General features: G+C 31.5%; 1 protein-coding gene across 4 annotated transcripts; it reads right to left on the reverse strand.

The window, feature by feature from the left end:
* Positions 1 to 9,723: 9,723 nt before the first annotated feature.
* LOC143044978 (uncharacterized) lies at positions 9,724 to 15,611 on the reverse strand. 4 transcript variants are annotated; one of them, XM_076217255.1, is made up of 6 exons: positions 15,481 to 15,611; positions 13,602 to 13,753; positions 12,895 to 13,051; positions 11,499 to 11,573; positions 11,043 to 11,118; positions 9,724 to 10,150 (listed from the first exon to the last, which is right to left on the reverse strand). In XM_076217255.1, exons 1-6 carry the CDS (start codon positions 15,497 to 15,499, stop codon positions 9,883 to 9,885), a joined length of 747 nt encoding a protein of 248 aa, XP_076073370.1. In that variant the 5' UTR covers positions 15,500 to 15,611; the 3' UTR covers positions 9,724 to 9,882. The 4 variants fall into 4 exon arrangements, with proteins under 4 accessions (XP_076073370.1, XP_076073372.1, XP_076073373.1 ...); XM_076217257.1 differs by lacking the exon at positions 15,481 to 15,611 and adding an exon at positions 15,011 to 15,072; XM_076217258.1 differs by lacking the exon at positions 11,499 to 11,573.
* Between the last annotated feature and the right edge of the window lie 521 nt (positions 15,612 to 16,132).

Below are 16,132 nucleotides of genomic sequence, written 5' to 3' on the forward strand. Positions count from 1 at the left end.
TGGAATGTTTGCGTTGCTCAATCTTTAGTTTTCTGTGTCGTGTTTTGTAGACTGTTGTTTGTCTCTTAGTCATTGTATTGTCTGTTTTTCGACGACTTATAGTTTGAGATTGCTCCATTGATATCTAGTCCCTTTTCAGACAATTGAAATGTAATGTAAGTAATCAATTTTCGAGTGCTAATTTGAAATCGAGATTATAACAATTTTTAATTGAATTTTCCTCGGAGTTCGGTATTTTTGTTATTTCACTTTATAATATTATTTTGTTCTGAAATACTTACTTAGGGGAATTAAATGCATATTAATATTTTAGAAGATTAAAACAAACATACATACATTTGAGTAACTTTCAAAAACCTTAATAAATTACTAGAAGTTGCTATATATGGCATCATTCTTGCATGTTAGATGTAGAACAAAGGAGTAGGTCCGGTAAGGACCGATTTTGGCCTCAAATTTCAGGTTCATCTTACGAAAGATTTTGACCACTTTTTAAACACTTTTAAAAGTGTCTATTTCATTTGGATCAATTAATTTATGTGAAAGATTTTAACTGATTTAGTCATTAAAACCAACCCGATTCAAGCTCAAATATGAAAAATCTACCAAACATGCCGAAAAATGTCACTTTTCAGATGATTTTTGTCAAAAATGAAAGAGGCCGCATCCGTGTTCATCCTCAACCTTTATATATGTTATGTATTATCATAAAATACAACTTACATTTCAATATTAAGGATGAACACGAATGCGGCCACTTTCGTTTCACACGAAAACTGTCTAAAATTTAACTAAAATGCTAGAATTGTGAAGATTTCAGTAATTTAGCATGACTTAATGGTACTAGTACCCGATATATATGTGCATTATATTGTCAAACAGCCCCTATTTATGTAGCAGAAGCATTCTACTATCCAATAAATAACTAAAAGTTTACATTTTAACAATTTTGTAAAACTGCTATATTTTGGGGCCAAAAAGGGGTCTTACTGAACCTACTCCTTTAGAGTTTAAGCAAAAGTGGAAAACAATAAAATTACAAAAAAAAAAAAAAAAATGAAAAATGAAAAATTATAGAAAAACTGAGAAATTCTATTATAAAAGGTATAATCTGGGGAATAATAGTATCACTGTTTTTTGTATAATAACATTTGTAATTGTTGCATGTTTTTTTTCTACTTTATGAGCTAAAAATGTTTATAGATATCAGAAAAAGGCCTTTTTTGTACTTTAAAATTTAAATTTTGATTCAACTGTCATATGAGGTGTATAACATAAGATAGACACAAAAATTCAAGTCGATGTCGACCCAGTTCTAAATCCATGCACAAGAAAGTGAAAATTTCATATCTTCTCTCAATTATAAAATGGTTAAGTAGGGCTATAAATCTGTCATTTCATACTGATAAGGCGACCGATAATATTACTTAACTAACAGATGTTTTGAACACAAAATTGTAAAACTTCAAAAGTTTTAGGAAAACGACAGGCACATTTTGGGGTTGACCCTCCCCCCTTTTTTTTAATTTAAAAAATATTTTTTTTTTGGAAATATTCTTTGATGTTGTTTATCCTGACTTTCAAGATTTATTTGAAAACTGATTATTTTTATATATGGTTTTTAAATTATTTCAATCTTGCAATTTATTGAAAAAAATAAATTTTGTAAAAAAATCAAAATCACATATATAATGAAAAAAAAGATACTTTTCTTGATTGGTATTGTGTATTCCATTTTTATCCCTTCTTGCAACAATTGTCACCTATAAATTGAGAGAGAAACCATGTGGTGTCTGTGAACTAACATAATATAATTGATGTGACAGTTTAATTTGAAAATATGGTGTTTTCTAAGTGGTGCAGGAGATAAGTTCACTTTTTATTCAACATCATTTTGATGCAAATTCTTAGGCTTAGATCATAGACTGGACCATTTGCTAGTGACTACGAGCATTATTTAAAAAAACTTAAGTCGCGCGTATGTAAAAGGGAAATATGTAACTAGGTGGACAATTGTTCGTGAACAAATGCAAGTTCCTTCCCGTGAACATTGGTCTTTACCTCAATTTGTAAATGAAAAAAAAAAATATCAGGACGCTCAGCAGTTAAATAGCAACTTTATAACGTGTCTGTTGTTGGTCTGTTGCATCTCTTCAACTTAATGTAACCAACCCTAGGACTGACCAAATATTCTCCACCTTTAAGATTTTCTATAGTTCTTGACGTTTTTAAGTTAGACCAATAGCCAGATATTTTGTGTTTAAGCAGGTAATCTAGTTTTATAATAATACGGTCGGTCCGAGTCAATACCAAATACCGCTTGGATTTCCTAGGTTTTGTGATAAAGGTCTCTTTGAAAATAACAGGAATATCTGTCTCATCTGACTATATTTGTATTTGAAAATGAAAAACAGCATTCACGAGGTTAGACAGTGGCAGTGTTTTACTATGTTGTGTTAGTCATAGAACTAATAAGAAACAATACATATTAGGAATCTTTCTTCCTATCTGAAAATACTTATTCATATAGGTTCTGATTATACTGTTCTTGTCCAATCATATCATCTTGGTATAAAAGGAATAAACATCAAATTCGCTAGTTTATAGTTTAAAACAAGACCTTTATATTTTGTTGGTTTTTTTCCAGTAAAAAATATTACAATTTAATCATTTATTTATTAAATTTATTTATTGTATTACTTGTCAAATTTAAACAATCTAAATTTTTACACATTGCTTTTATTAATTATGTTCAGGTAAAAATTATACTAACAAGGTCTACATTTTACACAAGGCCGTTATGTTAGCACGAGTTTCTTGCTTTTAAATTCAAATAGACATAAAAAGACAGTTTCAATGTACCATATTGTTAGTTGCTGAAAAATCATTCAGGAGTCGGACTGAAAAACCCTCCCATCCCTCCCTTTAAACATTTTTCTGCTGTTTCTGAATTTATTTTGCAGGTTGCAGTTTTTATTAATATTTTGGACTTCTATAACCAAGATTTCAAGATTTCAAGATTTTATTGTAAAGCAACGCTCAGACACATATTTTTTTTTATATGTGTAACATGAGGTTCGTATATACAATGATAAACATGATTTATAGCACAAAGGTAACATTCAAAAAAAAAAAAAAAATAAACAATAAAAAACAATAAAAAAAAAAAAAAAAATAAGACAAAATATAAAAAAATAAGACAAAAAAGAAATAATTCATACAAATTAATATACCTATCACAATAAGTTATTCAGCTTTCTGATAAAAGATGCCACCTGTCTATATAAATTAACATTGCAGTAAGATAACATTACAGATAATTTCTGTTTACTTGGATGCTTCGTATAATAACTAGGGATATGTTGTTCTCTAAAACAAACCAGTTAGTCCAGCAGCTAAGTTCAATATTTTGGGACAATTGATCACTTTATGGTAAAAGCATGAAACTTTGCACAGTGTTAGTTATGATGTTGATAAACATTTTTGAATATGGAGCCATAAAAAAAATCCACAATGGCCGCCAATTTCAAAATGGCCGCCAACAGTCTTGAAGCAGAGTCCAAAAATATAGTATAATTTAACATTTGAAAATAAAAGCACAAAACTTTGCATATTGCTAGTTATGATGATTATCAATCTTTCCTGAATATGGAACAATAAAAAAAAATCCATAATGGCCGCCAATTTCAAAATGGCCGCCAACAGTCATGAGGCAGAGTCCAAAAATATGGTATAATTTATCATTTGAAAATAAAAGCACAACACTTTGCATATTGCTAGTTATGGTGCTTATTAATCTTTAATGAATATAGAACAATCAAAATAATTCCATAATGGCCGACAAATTCAAAATGGCCGCCAACAGTCATGAGGCAGAGTCCCCAAAAAAATGGTATAAATGATCATTTGATAATAAAAGCACAAAACTTTGCATATTGGTAGTTATGATGCTAATTAATCTTTTCTGAAAATGGAACAATCAAAAATAATTCCTTAATGGCCGACAAATTCGAAATGGCCGTCAAAAGTCTTATTATCAGAAACTATATCGTGTATATCTAGAAAGCTATTAATAATCAACAAATATTTGTGCTTTGCAAAACTTTCAGGATTTCAGGTCATCAAATATTGAATTACATACTTTTTGTTTGTTTTTTTAACTTTTTCAATTCAAGCGTCACTGATACGTCCTTTGTAGACGAAACACGCGTCTGGCATACAGACGTTATCCACAAGGAACATATAAACTAATTTACGATCATATTTCTTACAACATGGCTACTGAAAAGACGTTCAGGGTATCAAGTGTAGAATATGACAAACCGACTAAATTAAATAATATTGATTGGGCAAATTGCATCCTATGCCAAGAAATAATAGATGAAAAACGTATATGGCCATTTGATTATAAACATCTCAATGTTGGTGCTGGTTATCAATCTCTAGCTGACAATATTAAGAAGGTTCATGAATTACGATTGATGCCTGAAGGCATTAATGTGTGCATTGAAAACTTAGATGAGGGATCTTGAACAGCACAGTCTTTCATTGACCAAAAGGCATGTTGGCACAAATCTTGCAACTTAAAACTGAACAGGACAAACTTGGATAGAGCAGAAAAACCAACCTCACATGAGAGAATAGACAATAAAGCAACCACATCTAAAAAGAAAACTAGACATAGCTTTTCCGTTCAGTTCACCAGTAACCCGTCTGTGTGCTTTTTCTGTAATGAAAATGGCCAAGAAGCCCTTCATGAGTCCTCATCGTGTGGACAAGATATACATGTGAGAGAATGTGCAGTAAAATTAAATGACACGTTGTTACTTGCAAAATTAAGTGCTGGTGATCTAATTGCACAGGAAGCAAAGTACGACTCTAAATGTTTTGTTTCCTTATATAATCGTGAATCTCGAATTGAAATGAAAAATGATAATGTCGAATCTAAGAAGGAAAGTCAAATCCATGGTATTGCATTTTCAGAACTAGTCTCTTATATAAATGAAACAAGGTCATGCGATGAGACCATAAGTTGTCAGATCTATGTAAACTTTATACAGAAAGAATAACATGTCTAGGTGCAGATGTTTCATCTCGAGTTAATAGTACACGACTAAAACACAGAATTGTAATTTCCCTAACTTAGATGCTTACTAACAAGGTCTTAAAAACATTCTTGCTTTCAAAGATGAAATTGGTCCTGCATTGAAGAGAGTCTGCTTAGAAGACTTTGATAATGAGTAAAGATATTTTTGCATCAAATTCAGAATTTTAAGGAACCTTCCCAAAGGGATATCAGGAAGCTTCCAATTCTGTACCCAAGTCATTGCTTACTTTGGTCAGCATGATTCAGTTTTGACCCAACATTCAGGATCGTTCATATTCTCAGTCGACATTAACAATAGCACATCTTCTGATGTATAGTTGTACAAAGAAACTATCCAACCGTCACATGAAAGATCATGAACCTCCAGTTTGTGCTTATTTGGGAATCATGATCCATGTAAGACTAGCAAACGTGATCTAGTAGATACTTTCTTCAAAGTTGGACTGTCTGTCTCCTACGACCGAGTGTTAGAAATTTCTACTTCCATGGCCAGGCCAATGATGCTTGTCGTCGTTATGTCCAAGAAGGTATTGTTTGCCCTACCAATCCACTACAAAATGTGTTTACTTCATCTGCTGTAGACAACATTGATCACAATTCAAGCAGTATCTCGTTAAAAGATTCATTCCATGGTACAGGTATATCTTTATTCCAACATATTTCAGAGGATGTTCAAGGCGTTGTTCAAACATGTGACCAACCTAAACCTATGTTGAAATGCCAGTCAAAGAGAGCGTCTCTTTTACCAGAGAGTTATTCAAATCTTCCACCAGCTGTACTAAGATTCAGCGAACCAGATATCCCATTAGTTGAAGGAGAACTTTCAATTGATATGTCCTCATTCCCAACTGCATTAAAAGGGGAATTCAAATGGCTGAACAGCTGTGGATAGGTTTTTGCACTGGAAAGAACTTCCTATATATTTCCATTCATGGATTGTGCCTTGCTCTAGGACCATTGAAATTGAAAGTCTTTCCACTGTTCCATTCAGTTATTGGTTGTGGCACAGTCTCAGCTTTTTCTGGGAAAGGTACGAAATAAGCTTGGGACACATGGTCCGTATATGAAGAGTTGTCAGAAGCATTTCTGCAGGTTATTGAAAATCCAAATGAAGTGGAAATTTTAAAAGTAATAGAACGATATGTTGTGCTTTTGTATGATCGGTCTAGTACAGCTAATATGGTGAATGAGTTAAGAAAACAGTTATTAACGCAGAAGACAAGAACAATTGACAGTATTCCTCAAACACGAGATTCACTTCTTCATTGAATATACAAAACGTTCAGCTTACCAAGGTAGTGTTATTTGGGGCAATTGTTTAGTTGCAAATTCAAGTATGCCATCACCAGATTTATTTGGTTGGCAAAAACTTGATGGTACTTGGGTACCATTCTGGTCTGTGCTTGCTGAAGCTACAATATCATGCCAAGAGCTCATCCACTGTGGATGTAAGAAAGGATGTCGAGGAGCATGTAAATTCTTAAAAGCAGCATTAAGCAACTGCTCACGGGACTGTGAAAGAGAAACTGATTGTGACTGTGCTTTCTTTTGATTTTCCTGCATTTTGATCATATTTTAATTGTAATTTTAATCTGTTGTTATGTTAAATAGTTACTTGTGAGTATTTTTTAATTTCTTATCTCATTTCTAAAAAAGAAATACTCTTTGCACTGATTCAATACTGCATGTTTTTTTTTCATTTCAGGACAATTGTGAAATTTTCTAAGGTCATAACCTGTAACTGTTAAAAATAAGAACTCGTCAAAGACGCCATTTTGAACTGTATCGGCCATTTTTATTTCAAAGTTAATGTCACCTGTTAAATTAAATAATAATATGTTTGTATTTACGTGCTTGTATCAAAATAAATGATCCATTATTTTTTAATAATTTTTATACCATATTTAAAAACAAACGTCAAATTTTGACTTGTTAAACGGCGCCATTTTGAATATTGCCGCCATTTTGAAAATATTATCTTTGCACACAGGCATTAATGATACATTATAGGCCTTTGTCGATATCAAATGATCAGTTTCACGGATTTGGTAACTTTCTATCACACAATGATGGTGTACATATACGAATACTGTCAAACTTAGACATTTTGACGCGCCATTTTGAATTTGGACGCCATTTTGATGATTTCTGTATTATAAGGTTTAAAAAAGTAATAATTGACATATCTTAATTGTATTTCCTGAAGTTTGTGACATCTTTTGAACTCATTAAAATTGGAAGACTTTATCAAGTGAATTATGTCATACTAATGTCGGCCATCTTGTATTTGGCGGCCATATTGGATTTTTTTTCGTGGCTCCATATCTGAATTTTGTCTATACCCCTTAATCTTTCACTATGCTAAGTTTCATGCTTTTACCATAAAGTGATCAATTATTCTGATATCCGCTGGACTAAGTTGAGGAGACTTGCATATAAAAAGATAGTGAAATTCGTCTCCTACACTCTCTTTACATATGTGACATTTTCGGTCCTCCGCCGGAATAGTGTACCAACGCCCAGTTTCAATGGGAATTTTTATATTAGACATTCTTAATTTTGTCATCCAGATTCTTGCAATTTCCGGTATTTTTATAAGATAATTTTCAAAACCAAAACAGTTTTTATAACTAGAATAAAATACACCTCGGGAAGATAATTGGACATCTTGATGCCATTTTTGTATATATTGGTCTTGTAAAACCTGTTTTATCAGATGCTTGTAGTCAGCACTATCTTGATTGACAAACACATATCCTAGTCCTGTATCATTAAATATTGATTCTATGAAGTTCAGCCATTTGAATGATTGACCGCTATTTTGCATTAAACTTAATAATAATCTATACATATTACTACTTAATTTGTCACCATGCATTATTCTTCTACAAAATGATGTCATTCTTATTTTAACTTTTATTTCTAATGGAAATCTGCCTAATTCTCCATATACCATATAGTTAGGCGTTGAAGATCTTACTCTTAGAATACGTTTACAAAAATTTAAGTGAATTTGTTCTAAAATTTTCAGGTTTTCGTATCCCCAAATCTCACAGCCATATAAAAGAATAGGCTCTACCATGGCATCAAACATTTTAAGCTGTTAATCTAGTGGGAGGGCTTGATTTCTTATACTTTTGTACAAGTTGTATAATTCTTTTTGTGCTTGATTAACCAATTTTTTCTTCGCCTCCGTAAAAGTACCATTACATTTAAATATAAGGCCAAGATATGAGTAGGTATCGACTAATTCTATATTTTTGCCTTGTAATTTGAATTCGAATTTCCGTCGCACTTTGCCTTTACTAAATACCATGCTTTTTGTTTTTGTAACATTAACTTCCAGTTTCCATAATTCACAGTAGTTCTGGAAAATATTTAGTGCGTTTTGCATACTTTCTGCAGAATCCGCCATTATGCCGGTATCATCAGCGTACAGTATGGCAAACAGTTTCATAATTTAATTTAACTCATTTTAACATTTTTCTTTAACTATCTCAAGGGGACATCCACCTAAATCAATAAAGAATTTTTCTATGTCATTTAAAAAAATTGAAAAGAGAAAGGGAGATAGATTTTCCCCCTGTCTTACACCAGTTAGACAGGGGAAATATTCTGACTGTTGGTTGTTTAACACATGATTTAATATTATTATACATATTATACATTATTACCATGTACATAAGAATATCATAAAAAAAAATCGTCATGGCAGAACTTGATTGGACTTAATTGATTATTGAGATGACTGATTTATCGAAATCACTGTTGGGTTTACCCAGCAGAGACAATTGTTATACACTGACTGGTACAACCGTCAATGTTTGATAGTCAACTTATTGTAAATTGTTGACAATTTGTTATTAAATTTGTTTGAAAATTAAATTGCCATGACAAATAAGCAGCCAAACAACTAATCAAGTTGTTGTTGTTTATTATACAATGACTATTATGTACCTACAATTCTGAAATGATATCTTTGCTTAGTTTGATATTCATTGTTTATTATTAATCAAATCAAGCAAACGTATTTCCGTATAAAAAACATTTAATTTACACACTTTCTTTCATACACATCAAATATATACAATAAGTACAAGTTTACTGTAGACATTATACAGGATCGTGTTGCGGTATAAAATATATTCCAAAAGAACAGCTCGAAGGGTGTTGGTAATTATCTTTTTGTTTGTATTTGTGTTTTTGTGACATCATGTATATCTGTAGAAGGAGTTAAGTGATTTTTCCTGTATCAATTGTTGTTGCATATTCTTTTATGTAACTTTTGTTGGTCTAGAAACTTAAAGATTAAAATTACGAGAGTTGAGATCTTTATGTACTACATTACGCCCGAAACATTGTATGTGCCTATTCAAAGAACCTCAGTAGTGGTCATGGTTGTTTTTTGTTATTTTAATTATTAAAGATAACTTGTTAAAGAAGATATGGGAAAACAAATTATCAATTTCGTTTTAAATTTTGTTTCCCCTGAGGATTTAGTACTTCTGCACTTTTGTTACTGTATGAAGCGTGGAGTAGAATATCAAAACAAATTTTAAATATTTTGCTCGAAATGTTTGAGATGTATTGCTATGTGTCATATAGAAAATCATATGTGTTGTTTGCAAATTTATTAAATCAATTAAGTGTGGAAATTACAAAATGTATGATCATCATTTCAGCATATAATAATTGAAAATGTGAGATTCGAATATCCGTGGAAAGGTAGCATCTGCTGGTCACTACCGTTGAAGCACAAAACGTAACTGATTTGATTAAATCATCTTGTTGGTCTTTTTCTTCCTTCTTTTCTTGTGTTTTTTGTCTTGTGTCGATTGTTTATAGTTTGTCGACATTGTTGTGGTATTTTCATATATTCCTCCTGTGGGCATTAGATCATCATAGGTCTGACAATCATTGGCAATTGTTAGTGATGCATATGGACTGGTAACACCCTGTGTGGATTGTGGAATGTTGTCATATCTCGCCGACTCATTTGTGTTTGAACAAGATTGCAAACATATTTTTGCATTTGACCTAGACCTTCAACATCAAAATAAAATGCAATTATTAAATTGGAGGCCTAAAATAAAACCAATAGAAGTGATTAAAACATTTCGTTTATTAAAATCCATCACATTAATAAAAAGACTCGCGTATCAAACTACAGCAAATGTATTAGAGTTATGCATATTCATTTCTCGCATCAATGTTTTTTTGTTAATATCTGTTCTTCTTCGACGTTTAATTTGGGAATTACTTTTTATATGTTCTAGTTTTTTTCAAATGTTGAAGTCGTCTTGAAAATGCATGAACTATTTTCCACTAGACGTAAAGCAACAAACAATCAATCAATCAAACAAACATGTTGAATTAAATATTTGCATTTTTTTAAAAAATTATTGAGTTTTAAATTATGTTATTTAATAATCCAACGTATTGCTTTAAAGTCTGCGATCAAGCGAGAGGATCTTCAAATTTAATCCTATTGACACGCAGTGTTATTCTATCACCTTCGCATTAGGAGTAGACGGTATGAACTCACTCCAGTCCAATTCTTAAAACAGAAAAAATGAGAGCAATTCATTTGATTATCCTGGTTTTGTTGGGTTTCCTTTTTTTGCATAGTAAAACTAATTATCTTTTGAGGTCAACATGCAACATCACATTTTTAACGGCTTCTTTTGGAAAAAAACAAAAACAAAAAAGATAGTTAATTTAAAGATATTGAATACCATAAACGAATCAAACAAGCATAAACAAACTGATAAATGACTAATCCCGTCCTCTTGGAATGTGAGATCATCGAATAAGATTTATTGTTTTAAATGTGTTCTTTGTTATATTTTACATTATGACTAAAGGATATAAGTGAATGTACATAAACACGTTAACATAAAAGTCAAATTTTAGTTCAAACATTTATTTCGTTTACCTTTTTATAATCAATACGATCAATATTGCCAATATTACTAATAAAGTCAGGCCGACTGAAACACCAGCAATGATACCTACAAAACATGGTTTTAGTTTCTTTTCGCTTTTACATATACATTTAATTTTTTTTACACGTGTATTAAAATTGCACACATATACACATTACTAATCATCATAAATGACTTTGTAAAAGGCATTTTTTCTAAGTTTTTTTTATTCAATTCAATTCATCAAAGCTTTATTTATTTTAAACTGATTCCAAATAGAACAGTATATTTATCTTGTTTAAACATTATTTCTTAATATACCACTATATTCAAAAAGTCACTACAAAATGATAAATTTGAAATATGACAACTGAACTGACTGAAAAAAACCCAATAGTTTTCATCACACTATCATGACTACCATTGCATACGATACTCATCGTTTTGTAGTCGGTTTTCTGTAATACCTTCATTCGCAGTATTCATTCTAGCAGGAAGCGTTGTGATTTGTCTTGGTTGTGGCATTGATGATCTTGTAGTGTCTTTAATATTAAAAATGACATACTTAACACAGATTATTGTTCATTTCAAGTATAATGACACATAATTGCTAAGTTGACCAACCACAATGAAGTAATTGTTTATTTGAAGCGTAAACACATGTCCTGTATGCTTTACGGGATTGATGTCGAATATACTATATTGTGGCATTGATGATCTTGTAGTGTCTTTAATATTAAAAATGGCATACTTAACACAGATTATTGTTCATTTCAAGTATAATGACACATAATTGCTAAGTTGACCAACCACAATGAAGTAATTGTTTATTTGAAGCGTAAACACATGTCCTGTATGCTTTACGGGATTGATGTCGAATATACTTCTATAAATATATTTTTTAAGACAATTTATAGTTTGTTACCTGTTGTATGCGGACGCTGACGCCTAAAAAGTGTTTATCAAGTGTTTAATGTATTTTCTTTCTGATTTCAATTTTCAATCGGACATAACTTGCATATAAATGATAAAGGGGTGGGGAAAAAAATCTCAAAATTCATAATTGGAAAATTGTCAACTTTAGAAACAGAACATCTATCATATTCATTCTAATCGAATTCTTATTATAGGTAAGGTGAAGCACATTTGTATATGGTCTGATTCATTTAATTGCATGCCATGGATGCAGTTACCAAGTGAAACTAATTGCATACAATAAAACCTCACACTTACCAAAAGAAAAGATCCGGAATATGCATAGGTACGTTTAATATGTATATTGAATTTCAACCTAAAAGGTAGAAGGGATCCTTTTTTTATTGTATTAAATACATTTGACTCGTGGGTCAACACACTATATAAGGTGAGCTATTTACTCTGTTTTTTGACATTTAAAAGACATTATACACATGTTTGTTTGGACAAAAACAGTTATAAAAGTGATACTTTCTTTTAATAAATTAATTGTGTCATGAAATTTCCTCTCATTTACTTTTCGAATGTTTGACCTTGGTCTTCAATTTGTACTTACAGTGGACTTTTAATATAAAAATAGGAAGATAAAGTATGATTACCAATGAGAAAACTCTCCAACAGCGACCAAATGAAATAGAAGTTAACATCTATATGGCACCGTACGGCCTTCAGCAATGAGCAAAACCCATACCGCATAGTCAGCGATAAAAGTCCCAAAAATAAAAAAAAATAAAATTTGAGAGTCCCAGGTGAGTCATTTGGGATTTTTTTAGTTTTATTTTTACATGCGAATTACTATTAACTAAATTCAAAAATGTGCCCCTGTTTGTTTTTGTTTCTTACATTTTGGATGTAATATAATTTCACACAAGACTAATGTCTGCTTACTTGCTACAATATCATAGATGGAAAACGTCGAATTACCACCACACTTTTCAACTTCGTGGCCATAACAATTCATATCACACTCTGTGTCATTTACTTTGAAAGGTCCATTGGCATCAACGATGTATCGATTATAACCACAACTGCAGACGTTACCACTCTGTATATGTAATCATATATTAACTAATGAAGTATAAATTATGCATTTCTGTTCATTTTGTAAAACGATTATATTTGAAAATTACTTAATCATGTTAATATACTTTTTTTATTACTAATTTTGAACTTAAAGCAATTGAAATATCTCCTTACTATTGTTTCGTATGTATGCTAAAAGTGTGTCTGTTGAGCGTAACATCACTTCGGACTCATCAAATTGTATCTGTGGTGAGTCAAAAGTGATGTACAAGGAGTTAAAACTGTGCACTAGTTAGTTTTTAATTTCAAATGATTGGCAACATTTTAGAACAACAAAATATCAATAAAACAATATATGTATGTTCATGCCAGAAACGAACAACTACCAACTGGGCTGGTGATTACCCTCGCTGACTTACAGTACATAACCATAAATATTGACCTTGTGGCAGAAATAGCATTAAAGTACCAATTTGACTGCACCCGATGCGCGTTTCGACAATTAATGTCTCTTTAATTTGGTGACGCTCGAGGCCAAAATATTTAAAAAAAAAAAATCTGTGAGTGCTTACCGTTATCCCAACAAATTGACTCTGCTCTCTTTTTCTGCAATATCTTATACAAGCAAATGGAGACATATACAATTGAGGTTTTTCATAGTATCGACGAAGCCCCAACATACTTATATTTCTATTAAAGCATCCAGTATACATGTAATTGAAACCTGGAATTAATTTATAAGAAAGATATTTAAATAATATAAACGTTAACAAAACACATTCTACGATTTAAGAAATACATGTACGAGACTAATGTGTGGTATTTACCAACTAAGGAAAACATTTTGTCGCCAAGATGAAGAGACATATGATTGTTGGTGACCTAATTAACTACATTGACATTCAAATATAATATATATTATTAAGTCGGGGCCTCGGTGGCCGAGTGGTGTAATTAGTTACTACGGTAATCACTAGCCAGTCAACACTGAGGTTGTGAGTTCGAACCCCGCTAGTGCGGGTGCACTCGACTCCAATCTTAATTGACTAGAATTGTCAGTTTTCCTATCGAAGGTCAGTGGTTTTCTCCGGGCACTCCGGCTTTCTCCACCAATAAAAACTGGCCGCCACGAAAAAGCCCAAAATGCGGTACTTAAAAGTGGCGTTAAAACACCAAAAATCAAAAATCAAAATATTATTAAGTCTATAGGTCCCTGTCCATAGAGACGAGCTTGTAATTCAGTGGTTTTCGTTGTTAATGTCTGTGATATTTTTTTTTCTTGTTTTATTGTCATAAATTAAGCTGGTGTTTTTTTTTTTCGTTTGAATTGCTGACTATATTGGTTTTGCTTATTGTTGAAGGTCGTACGGTGAACCTAGTAGCTTAATTCCACTTTATTTTGCTTCTGTTGGACAGTTATCTCCTACACAGTCATACCACATCTCTTTATTTTATACTGTAAGTTGAAAATAAGCAGTCTCAAAATATTCAAAATCGTCCATGTTAAATTTTGTCATAATTATGTTTCAATATGTTTAAGACATGATTTCACTCAATAAAATTAGAAACAGAATACTTGCGGTTAAAATTGGGAAAACAACTAAAATGAAGTCCACATTGCACTTAACAATTCCAAAGTTAACCAAAGGGGGTCTCACACATACATAAAACGGTCACAAATGTATATGCATGTATCATTTTTTTTTTATCATTGAAGTCTCCAATATTGAATTGAAATTGTATTTTTCTGTTGGGTAACTATCATGTAGGTTCTCTAATTCCGGTACAGTTTATAAAAAATATTATTCAGAATTTAAAATTTTGTGCACAAATTCACAGTGCTCATCTTTCTTTTTTTTTTTTTTTTTAACTCTATATGAAGGTGCTGCAAGTGGTTAAGTTAAGTATGTCAACAATTCAAGGAGTGTAAACAAAGCATGATAATTTTAATTAGAATAAGAAAGACTTCAAGCTTGCCAACCTCGCATTTGGTAACGGCACTATGTCTTTGACTATCTATCATCAAGTTTTAATGTTCGTGAAGTTGTTTTCTGTCTGTACTAAACGAAATGTATAACTAAGTACATTATGCTTAAATTTAATGTACAGTTGTGCTTTTTCTTTTTTCACTCTATTAGAAATTCTAATTATATGAAAAAGAAAAAAAGGGGGTTTAAGTCCTCTGAATACTTGTTTTTCTTTCATCACCCAGTAACATGTAAATGTTATTGTCTAACGTCAAGAGAATCTCACCAGTGATCGACAATGTGTATTTGTTTGTTGTTTTATTTGAATAAAGTTGTTAATTGTGTTTCATAAAACACTTGGTGCCAGTCTTATTGACACATTGAATACTTATAAATGTGTGTACATGTTTACATTATCGCCATCAATATTAAATATGCATAAAACATTGGAGTATAAATTCTAAATTGATTGCAATATATTTACCTTTTCTTCCATCACCCATCTTTGTTTGTATATATATGCGTATGATTCCTTTCAAGTGGGAGGAAATAAGAAGACTCTTATGTTACGTAAGATAATCCGGTAATTTGAATATTTCCGCATCACTTATAAATTGTACTTATATCAATGTAAACATTATAAGTTACGGAGCACTGTGTGGGGAAAAATATACATTGTGCGCACATCATATTACTTTTTGTCATCAATATATATTTTGTGCGCAGAATATAACTTTATTGTGCGCACAAATTAATATCGTGTGCACTCAATTTAAAAATGTTATAAGAACAAATTATTATTTTGTACAAATAATTTTTTGTTTTTTTTCCCAAAAATTATAATTGTGTGCCCAATAAATTTAATTTGTCCACTTAAATTTATATTTTCTGCGCTTAATATAAATAAAGTATGCGCTGGATTTAAAATAGATGGCGTAACATTGAATATGTTGTGCTCTCACATTCGTTTAGAGCTTACACGTATTTTGGATAGGGAAAGAGATTTGACCTTGCAACAGGCGATCTACAGATCCCAAAAATAGTTGTTGCAACGTTTCTTAACGTGCAAAGAGCGTGACAATCTCTCAACTCCAGGGTATCGGATTAAACGTCCCTAATCTGACCGGACGTGGCTG

This window comes from Mytilus galloprovincialis, chromosome 9 (genome assembly GCF_965363235.1).
Source record: "Mytilus galloprovincialis chromosome 9, xbMytGall1.hap1.1, whole genome shotgun sequence".
Taxonomy (NCBI): Eukaryota; Metazoa; Mollusca; class Bivalvia; order Mytilida; family Mytilidae; genus Mytilus; species Mytilus galloprovincialis.